The 9,709-nt window shown below is 47.9% G+C and overlaps 1 protein-coding gene across 1 annotated transcript; it reads left to right on the top strand.

Annotated features, from left to right (window-relative positions):
* Nucleotides 1-988: 988 nt before the first annotated feature.
* Nucleotides 989-8,249, top strand: LOC136521659 (binding partner of ACD11 1-like). Its single transcript, XM_066515412.1, has 5 exons — nt 989-1,160; nt 6,279-6,382; nt 6,491-6,566; nt 6,845-6,928; nt 7,591-8,249. The coding sequence occupies exons 1-5, from the start codon at nt 1,125-1,127 to the stop codon at nt 8,095-8,097; spliced, it is 807 nt and encodes a 268-aa protein (XP_066371509.1). The 5' UTR covers nt 989-1,124; the 3' UTR covers nt 8,098-8,249.
* The last annotated feature ends 1,460 nt before the right edge of the window (nt 8,250-9,709 follow it).

The raw sequence follows: 9,709 nt of genomic DNA, 5'->3' as shown, positions 1-9,709 counted from the left end.
TATGAAAACTTGTAGCCCTCAACAGGATCTACAACTTTGTAGTTGAAAAGTTTTTGAATTAAAACTGTTTAGGGTCCCAAAATACTGTTGTAAGTTTATAGATTTTGAAATTTAAAATTATCAAATAATCTCGGATAGTTGACATGGTCTATATGAAAGTTATCTTATCAATACAATCTACAACTTTGTAGTTGAAAAGTTTTTTTTTATTTGAAGTCGTTTAGTATCTCAAATATGCGTTCTAAGTTTTTTATTTCAAAATCTATAAACTTACAACACATATTTAGGACACTAAATAACTTCAAGTAAAAAACTTTTCAACTATAAATTTTTAGATCATTTTGATAACTATAACTTTTGTATATACCATGTCAACATCCAAGATTGTTAGATAATTTTAAATTTCAAAATTTATGCACTTACAACAGTATTTTGGGACCCTAAACAGTTTCAATTCAAAAACTTTTTAACTATAAAGTTGTATATCCAGTTGAGGGCTATAATTTTGATATAAAGTTTGTCTTCATCCAAACTTATTTAGACCCCATTTAGATCTAGATGACACTCGAAGCCAAATTCATAGATACAGAATTAACATTTTAAAAGGGATCCAGATGACACATTGTGCCAAGTTGAAGGACCACCTGTGCATTCTCCTCTCCAAAGAAGCTGGCTTATACAAGTGTCAGCACGATAGCACCGTGTACTAACTGGTAGTGTACCAAGCACCGCTAGGCTCCCAACAGAAAGTACAAAGTGCCATCCATAACTTTATAAAAAAAGTTCCATCCAAAAATAAAATAAAATTCTATTTTTTCTTTTTGAACTATTCTTTTTCCCTGTTACTTTCTTTTTTTCTCTCTGTTGTTTTCTACTAACAAATAATATACAGTTTACCTTTTTTTTCCTCAATGGAAAACTGGAAAGGAAAATAGTACGCGGTTTCGTCTCTATGGCTTGTTCGTTGCTTTGCCGTTTCTGCTGCCTTGGCCGGCCTGCCTTAACACCCAAGTACTCGTCTCCTCCTGTTAGTACTACTAGTCTCCTCCCGTTCCAGTTAGCGCCGCTAATCCGCTCCCTAATCGCCATCCATCCATCCATCCATCCAATCGGCTTCCCCACCCATGGCGACGGCGGCGGAGGTTCCCGTGGAGGCGCCGGTGAGTGCTGCTGCATCCTCCCTCCCTCTCTGAACCCTCTTCCGGTGGTCGGTGGCGTTGGATCCGGCCGCCTCGTGCCGGAGCGGGAGCGCGTGGCACCGTAGCGCTAGTGCCCGTCAGATTTTGGCTTTCTAGACTAGGCTCAGTCGCCTCCCGCCCATCCCGAGTGCCCGCCTGGGCTGAGTTCCTTGCTGTCCTGCCTGCGGGAGAAGCCTGGGCTGATTCGGTGGGGCTAGGGTTTGCTTGGATCTGGGCGTGGCTGGAGCGTAGGTAGCTTGCTCGTATAGTCGTATGCCGAGAGGAGAGGACCCCCGTGCGCGAATCTCTGCGAGACCGACTGGAAACAGATATAGATGGGCGCGCACTGAGCGGGAGCATGCTCGCGTCGTGTGCTTGGCAAATCTGCCTCATCGGGGACGAGTAGATCGGTCGAGAGGATTTGCTGCAAGGGCCTTGCTTTGACTCTATCAGCCTAGCTATCAGCTTGCAATTGCCAAAACCAAAAGCATTCTGAGAAGATATATTAGGCCAAGTGCTGTGGGATAGGTCCAGAGGATTGCTGCAAGTAGGCTCATACCCTACCATACTTGTTGATACCACAGGGGATTGCTGCAAGTAGGCTCATACCATACTTGTTGATGCCCGTGAACGATTTGCTACATGTTCTAGGACTTGCTTTGACCGTCAGGTTCTACAATTCCAGAACAATCCCCGTTCGGCTTACCCCATATCCGGCTTGTTCGGCTTCTTTTTTCAGCCGGAACAGTGTTTTTCTCTCACAACATTTAAGTCAGAACAGTGTTTTTCACCCAATTTCAGCCAAGATTCAGCGAGCCGAACGGTGAAAATACTAGGCCATTTGCCATTCACTTTGACTTGCATGGTATACGCACCTTAAAATTGTCCATTTTAAGTGGACTACCGAATGCCTATGCCTTTAACACTCCTTCATTGCGAATGATGGTGCCATCAGGCCACCTGATGAAATAATCTCTAGCCACGTGGGATAGTTGTCTGCTACTCTGCTTATTCTGAAATACCAGTAGAGGCATGTGTAAATTTTAGCTGAATACTTGATCCTCTCTGCGGTTGTTTATACAGTTGTCAAAAAATCAATGAGTGATTTATGCGTCCCAGGCTGGTTTACTCGATGAACTTAGCCCATGAGCTTTAAAAGCGTTTCAATGGTACTGTAGTATTTACTAAGCTTGCTGCTATGATTTTTTTTTTCATTTTTAATGCTTCCCATATGTCGACAAAAGATGCTCGGCAGTCCACCGAGGGGTATCCCATGATGGTAGATTTGTCGTAGAGGTGAGTGAGATCAGGAGCGAGATGGTAATACAAGCACCAAGACACAAGATTTAGACAGGTTCGGCCGTCAGTATGACGTAATACCTACATCCTGTGTTCTGATGTATTGCATTGAGATGTATCGATCATGTCCACTAGGGGACCCCTGCCTCTCTTTATATACTCTGGAATGGTAGGGTTACAAGGAAAGTAGCCTATTTGGTACTATACAATATCTTGCGGTGCACGCTGAGCAGCGCTGTGCATGCCTTGATCTTGTGGGCTAGGTCACCTCTGATGGTGCGGCCCATGTCTTGTCTTCTGGATACCGGGGACCATACCCCCACAGCTAGTCCTCGAGCCTGACAGTAGGTGACGTAGTCATGTGGTGCCAAGGTCAGAAAGTAGAAGACCAACCGAGCAGGCAGCCAGTCCCCGGGTTTAGCCACGAGATGAGAAAAGCGCACATTCACCGTAATGTGAAGTGTGCCCACTTAGTCCCCGAGCCTGCTGGAAGATGAAAAATGAATCTTGTAGCAGGGTCAAAGAAAAAGAAGTCTAAAAGCTTGCTGACTTCGTCTGACATGCGCGCATCAAGACCTCAGACGTGCTGCCCAATATCAGCACCCTAATCCGAACAGCATGGAGCAGCTTTTAGCACATCGATGAGACGTAGCAAGATCCGAGCACCGAGGAGTCCCCGGCGAAGCTGGCGATGTCCGAGCACCGAGGAGCGAGGAGTCCTGACGTCGCTGGCGATGGTCGAGCACCGAGGAGCGAGGAGTCCCCGGCGTCGCTGGCGATGTCCGAGCACCGAGGAGCGAGGAGTCCTCGGCGTCGCTGGTGATGTCCGAGCACCGAGGAGGGAGGAGTCCCCGGCGTCGCTGGCGATGTCCGAGCACCGAGGAGCGAGGAGTCCCCGGCGTTGTTGGCGACGACCGAGCACCGAGGAGCGAGGAGTCCCTGGCGTCGCTGGCGATGACCGAGCACCGAGGAGTGAGGAGTCTCCGGCGTCCCTAGCGATGACCGAGCACCGAGGAGCGAGGAGTCACCGGCGTCGCTGGCGATGACCGAGCACCTTGGAGTGAGGAGGCTCCGACGTCGCTGGCGATGTCCGAGCACCGAGAAGCGAGGAGTCCCCAACGTTGCTGGCGATGACCGAACACCAAGGAGCGAGGAGCCCTCGGCGTCGCTGGCGATGACCGAGCACCGAGGAGCGAGGAGTTCCCGGCGTCGCTGGCGATGTCCGAGCACCGAGGAGCGAGGAGTCCCAAGCGTCGCTGGTGATGTCCGAGCACCGAGGAGCGATGAGTCCCGACGTCGCTGGCGATGTCCGAGCACCGAGGAGCGAGGAGTCCTCGACGTCGCTGGCGATATTCGAGCACCGAGGAGCGAGGAGTCCCCGACGTCGCTGGCGATGTCCGAGCACCGAGGAGCGAGGAGTCCCCGGCGTCGCTGGCGATGATCGAGCACCGAGGAGCGAGGAGTCCCCGGCGTCGCTGGCGATATCCGAGCACCGAGGAGCGAGGAGTCGCTGGCGATATCCGAGCACCGAGGAGCGAGCAGTCCTCGGCGTTGCTGGCGACGACCGAGCACCGAGGAGCGAGGAGTCCCCGGCGTCGCTGGCGACGGCCGAGCACCGAGGAGTCCCCGACGTCGCTAGCGATGTCCGCATGGTGAAGTGTGCCCACTTAGTCTTCGAGCATGAAGAATCCGAGCGTCGAGGAGTAACCAACGTATCTGGCGATGTCCGAGAACCGAGGAGCGAGGAGACCCCGGCGTCGCTGGCGATGATCGAGCACCGAGGAGCGAGGAGTCCCCGGCGTCGCTGGCGATGTCCGAGCGCTGAGGAGCGAGGAGTCCCCGACGTCGCTGGCGACGTCCGAGCACCAAGGTGCGAGGAGTCCCGACGTCGCTGGCGATGTCCGAGCACCGAGGAGCGAGGAGTCCCCGGCGTCGCTAGCGATATCCGAGCACCGAGGAGCGAGGAGTCCCTGACGTCGCTAGCGATGTCCGCAAGGTGAAGTGTGCCCACTAGTTTTCGAGCACGAAGAATCCGAGCGCCGAGGAGTAACCGACGTATCTGGCAATGAAGCACGAGCGACGACCAGTCTGGTCAACTGATCGGTGGCGAAGTGAGCATTGAGCAGAAGCGACCGGCGAACAGTCCGATCAACTGGTCGGCGACGAAGTCGATGATCCTAGCGGTCCGACCAGTAGATCGGTGGTGAAGTCCGAGCACCAGGTGATCCGATCACCTGGACGATGATCCTGCAATACAAATATGTAGAACGGGTAATACATGATGTACAAATATATGAACTCCGGAGAAAAATCAGCAATGACGATGAAATAGCGTAAGTAGCTCGGCGATTAGTTGGTGTGAAGATGTATTTAATATAAACCGCCCGAACAGTTAGTGTGTAGCTGAGTCTCCAGCCCTAGCTAGCCTGTTAACCATAATGCGGAGCGCGGAGCCCGTGCACGTGTAGGAGGAACAGGCGTGGCTAAGGAGCCGCTGCCGACCACCCATAACGCAGAGGGCAGATGCCCGTGCACGTGTAGGGAGGAGCCAGAGACAGGGGCGTCTCTGGAGGCGTCTGAGCATCAACAGGACTGTTCGGGGGTTCGGAAAATCGTTTGGAGAGCAAACATGGAGAAAACAGCTCGGAGAAACATCATGGCGATTAACGAAGATTGGAGAATATTTAGAAAAATATTAAAGCGTGACTTAACTTTAGACAGAACGACTGGTCGACGGCGTATGGCGCTATCTGGTCGGCGAGAGGATGGACGTCTTCAACCTGGTCGGCGAATCTGCCCCTCAGGGCATGTTGGTAAGCGGCGGCGGCGTTGGTGAACCCGAAGGGTAGGGCCGTAACCCCTAGAGTTTCCCGAGCAGCCGATAGATCTGGATCGGAGGGTGGTAGGCGCTGAACCAGAGTGTCCAGAGCCGATTCGGCGATGGAGAGACAATCGGCGAGCTTCAGACCGACTCGATCGATGGATACGATCAGATCGTCGTTGTTGATCTGCCTCCTCTGGTAGCAAGGAAGCGGGCGGCGAGTTGTTGATGAAGGTGACCTCGGAGGTGGTTCTGAGATCGGATCTGCTGTCGCGGGGGCTGATGTAGCCAGCGATGAATTGTCGTCGTGGACCGGCATGGATCTCCACGAGATTGATGACGAGAACGCGTTGTTGATTTGAGGTTATCTGTCTCGCCATGGATCAAGCGCACACCCCTACCTGGCGCGCCAACTATTTGACAAAAGATGCTCGGCAGTCCACCGAGGGGTATCCCACGATGGTAGATTTGTCGTAGAGGTGAGCGAGATCAAGAGCGAGATGGTAATACAAGCACCAAGACACAAGATTTAGACAGGTTCGACTATCAGTATGACGTAATACCTACATCCTGTGTTCTGATGTATTGCATTGAGATGTATCCATCGTGTCCACTAGGGGACCCCTGCCTCTCCTTATATACTCTGGAGGGGTAGGGTTACAAGGAAAATAGCCTATTTGGTACTGTATAGTATCTTGCGGTGCACGCCGAGCAGCGCCGTGCACGTCTTGATCTTGTGGGCTGGGCCACCTCTGATGGTGCGGCCCATATCTTGTCTTGGGCCATACCCCCAAGCCATCCGATTTTCACATGCCTGGGTATGGTTTACAATTTACATGTATGCGAATGATAAATTTCATGTTTAAGTTATGTCAGTCAAATGGTCGAAGGAAATAATATGCACTGATTTCTGCAATTGTCCCTTCCCTTGCTTCATTATGTTCTTCAGTACTTCCATATTAATGTTCCATTTACTGCAGGTGAGGACAGTGAAGGTCACCAATGTCTCTCTTAGTGCAACTGTGCAAGACATTATGGAGTTCTTTTCCTTCTCAGGAGATATTGAACATGTGGAGATGCAGAGGTTCGTAAAACTTTTCCAACTAGGTTGCCCCTTCTCTTTTCATGTCCATACAAGCCTTTGATCGTCATCCTCATTAGCTTGCTTCTCTTTCCTTTCATCCTTTGGCAGTGGTGATGAGTGGTCTCAAGTTGCATATGTCAGTTTCAAAGACGCACAGGGCGCAGAAACTGCACTTCTTCTTTCGGTTAGTACCTGGAGGCCTTAGTATGATTCAGTGGAATTCTTACAATACTTGTTGCTATAATTTTTCACTACTTGGCTATAATTGATCACCATAGCGCTACCACTTGTGTATGTTGTTGTTGTATTAGAGCTACGACTAAATGCTTTACCCAAATAGAATGTTTGTGGATCTCTTTAGCAGAATTTGCAAATTGCAAGAATTTGCTGTCCTTGCAATATTATGTTGTGTTCATGCTCCTACAAGAAAAACATCAATGCAATTTTATATGACTGTCACAGGGTGCCACAATAGTTGATCTTTCTGTCATCATTGCACCTGCTCCAGAGTATCAGCCACCCCCTAGTGTCTCTGCGCCACCAATGGTATGATATGCCTCTATTTTTTATGCTCAACTTGTCTGCATCTAATTTCTTACATGAGGTTGTATCCTGAACTAAACATGATACACAACTGTACATGTATTTTGTATGTGAGGAAACTGAGTTTTTCTTTAATTTCATGGATGCCACACCACTGTAGTCTTGCTATCTGTGAGTGCCATTGGCATATATCTGCATCTTAACTTCAAATCAAATCAGTAGATTAAATGAATGCTTATCGCTGTTCTAGTTGGCAAGCAGGACCTGTGGCGTTTTTGTTTACTTTCCATCATTGGTCTTCTGTTAAGTAATTTTGAAAGGGCACCCTCTAAATGTGAAACTGTAATTCGTTCAGCATTGCTAAGAATTAAGGTCCCTGGGGCCAAGTTTAATGGTGAATTGCATGTGTCTATCTATTTGGCATCCAGTTATCTTTTTGCAAGTCACGCTTTTGAGAATTATTATCTAGTGCGGTTTTCATGCACCAGAGACCATAGCTTGTTTCATTGTCTCTCCTGTCCAGACTCCAGAATTGTATTTGTGATGTCAAAAGCATTCCTTGTTTTATATAGTAGTCAGATAAGAACAACTCCATTATGTTTGTTCTCCTTTTTAACAAAAAAATTTATAAGTAACTTGTACTGAACATTATATTCTGTTGTCAGAGTGGAACCAGAGTTCCAGTTGGTGGAGACAACACTGTTGTCCACAAGGCTGAGGATGTTGTGAGCACTATGCTTGCTAAGGGTTTCGTGCTAGGCAAAGATGCGGTTGGCAAGGCCAAAGCCTTGGATGAGAAGCACGGCTTCACATCCACAGCCGGTGCTAAGGTGGCCTCCATTGACAAGAAGATTGGGCTGAGCGATAAGATCACCACGGGCACTTCCTTGGTCACGGGGAAGGTGAAGGAGATGGACCAGAAGTTCCAGGTCTCTGACAAGACCAAGTCTGCATTCGCTGCCGCCGAGCAGAAGGTGAGCAGCGCCGGGTCCGCCATCATGAAGAACAGGTACGTCTTCACCGGTGCCTCATGGGTCACCGGCGCGTTCAACAAGGTCACCAAGGCTGCCACAGACGTCGGGACGATGACCAAGGAGAAGATGGCGGCCGAGGAGCAGCAGAAGGGCTCTGGCCCGTCCTCTGGGGGCCACTCGTACACGCCCATCCGATGATTTGTTGGCTCGCTGTTATGCGCCCTCCCTCAAACAGTGTTGTATTGCATATTGGTGGATGTAAAACATAGATATATTGAACAGATCATCAGGCCCCTCTCACCACATGTTCATTGTTCCATATTCTGTTAAATTTCGTACTGTGGGGTTTATACGAATCCATGTTCAGACTGGTGGTGGTTTGAATGAACATTTTGTAGAAGTGGTGGGAAGTTACCCAAATAATAGAGTTAAATGCACTGTAGGTCTATTAACTTTTGGTGGTGTGTTATCTAGGTGATCAACTTTTAAACTGCATTTTTGGATCCATTAACTTTTAGTGGTGTGTCATTCAGGTCAATTAACTTTAAAACTGCATTTTTGGGTCCATTAACTTTTGGTGGTGTGTTATCTAGGTTTATCAACTTTCAAACTGTATTTTTGGGTCCCTAAATTTTTTAACTGGTTCACCATAGATCTATACCTCTTCGTTTAGCGAATAGATCTGACAGGGCACGTTAAATAAGCAGTCACTGTGGAGTAGCTGATGAGTCTATAACTCCTCAAAATGTTCATGGAGACTTGTCTGACAATAATTCAAATGTAGCAACTGATAATTTGTTAATATCCTCTGGTCTTAAATTTGGGATTATTATTTTTAAGGATAAATATATTATGGACATAAAGAAATTTACGGCGGTTGAACTGTCATCAAGGATATTTTAAAGAGGTACTTTATTATTGCGTGGAAATGAGGAGAAAATGAAGCCAACAAAATACATCAGTACTAATTCTAAAGAGGTGGGGATCATCAATGGAATTTTCCCAACGTGGTTAGCATCCTTGCCGTAGTATTTTATTATTTCCATGCATTAGTTTCCTATCCAGTTGTGATACATGATCTTTTATCTAGCATCTAGCTTTTAGTGTCTGCGTGCACCTGTGTACGTGAATCAAATTGGTGGCTACGTTTGGACGTGCCATGTATGGTAGTCGAATCGATCCTAGTTGGGCTGGTAGAGTCCGAGTTTTATTTGGGTTAGGTGGCCTGCGTGCCTATACCTTTGGCATTCGGCCTTGTACCGGGTAGATTAGATTGTATTTTATTGTGGAGTTTATTCGCCGTCGAGCCGCCGCTCGAGAAACCCTAGATGATGATCCTATCAGGTTCTTCGTATTGAAGAGTATCTCTGGATAGTGATCTCGTCCTTTACTTCACGGTGACTGCTTTTTTGACGTGTCATGTCAGATCTATTCGTTAAACGAAGGGGTATGGACCTACGGTGAACCAGTTAAAAAGTTTAGGGATCCATAAATGCAATTTAAAAGTTGATGGACCTAGATGACACACCACCAAAAGTTAATGAACCTAAAAATATAGTTTGAAAGTTGATGGACCTGGATGACATACCACAAAAAATTAATGGACAAAAAACACAGTTTGAAAATTGATAGACCCAAATGACACATCGCCAAAAGTTAATGAACCTACGGTGCATTTAACTCCAAATAATATGATGTTGCTGAAACAACATGCTATCGGCAGGCGTGATCCCTGTTTGCAGTTATTTTGAAACACATCTAGTTAAAGAGTGTGTTTCGTACCATAACCTGCACAATCTCCAGATCTACT

Source organism: Miscanthus floridulus, chromosome 18 (assembly GCF_019320115.1).
Source record: "Miscanthus floridulus cultivar M001 chromosome 18, ASM1932011v1, whole genome shotgun sequence".
Taxonomy (NCBI): domain Eukaryota; kingdom Viridiplantae; phylum Streptophyta; class Magnoliopsida; order Poales; family Poaceae; genus Miscanthus; species Miscanthus floridulus.
This window is presented reverse-complemented; position numbering and strand designations above follow the sequence as displayed.

Coding starts and splice junctions, on each gene's coding strand:
- LOC136521659 (XM_066515412.1), top strand. CDS start 1,125: ATGGCGACGGCGGCGGAGGTTCCCGTGGAGGCGCCG. Junction 1,161..6,278: donor AGGTTCCCGTGGAGGCGCCG/GTGAGTGCTGCT, acceptor CATTTACTGCAG/GTGAGGACAGTGAAGGTCAC. Junction 6,567..6,844: donor AAACTGCACTTCTTCTTTCG/GTTAGTACCTGG, acceptor TGACTGTCACAG/GGTGCCACAATAGTTGATCT.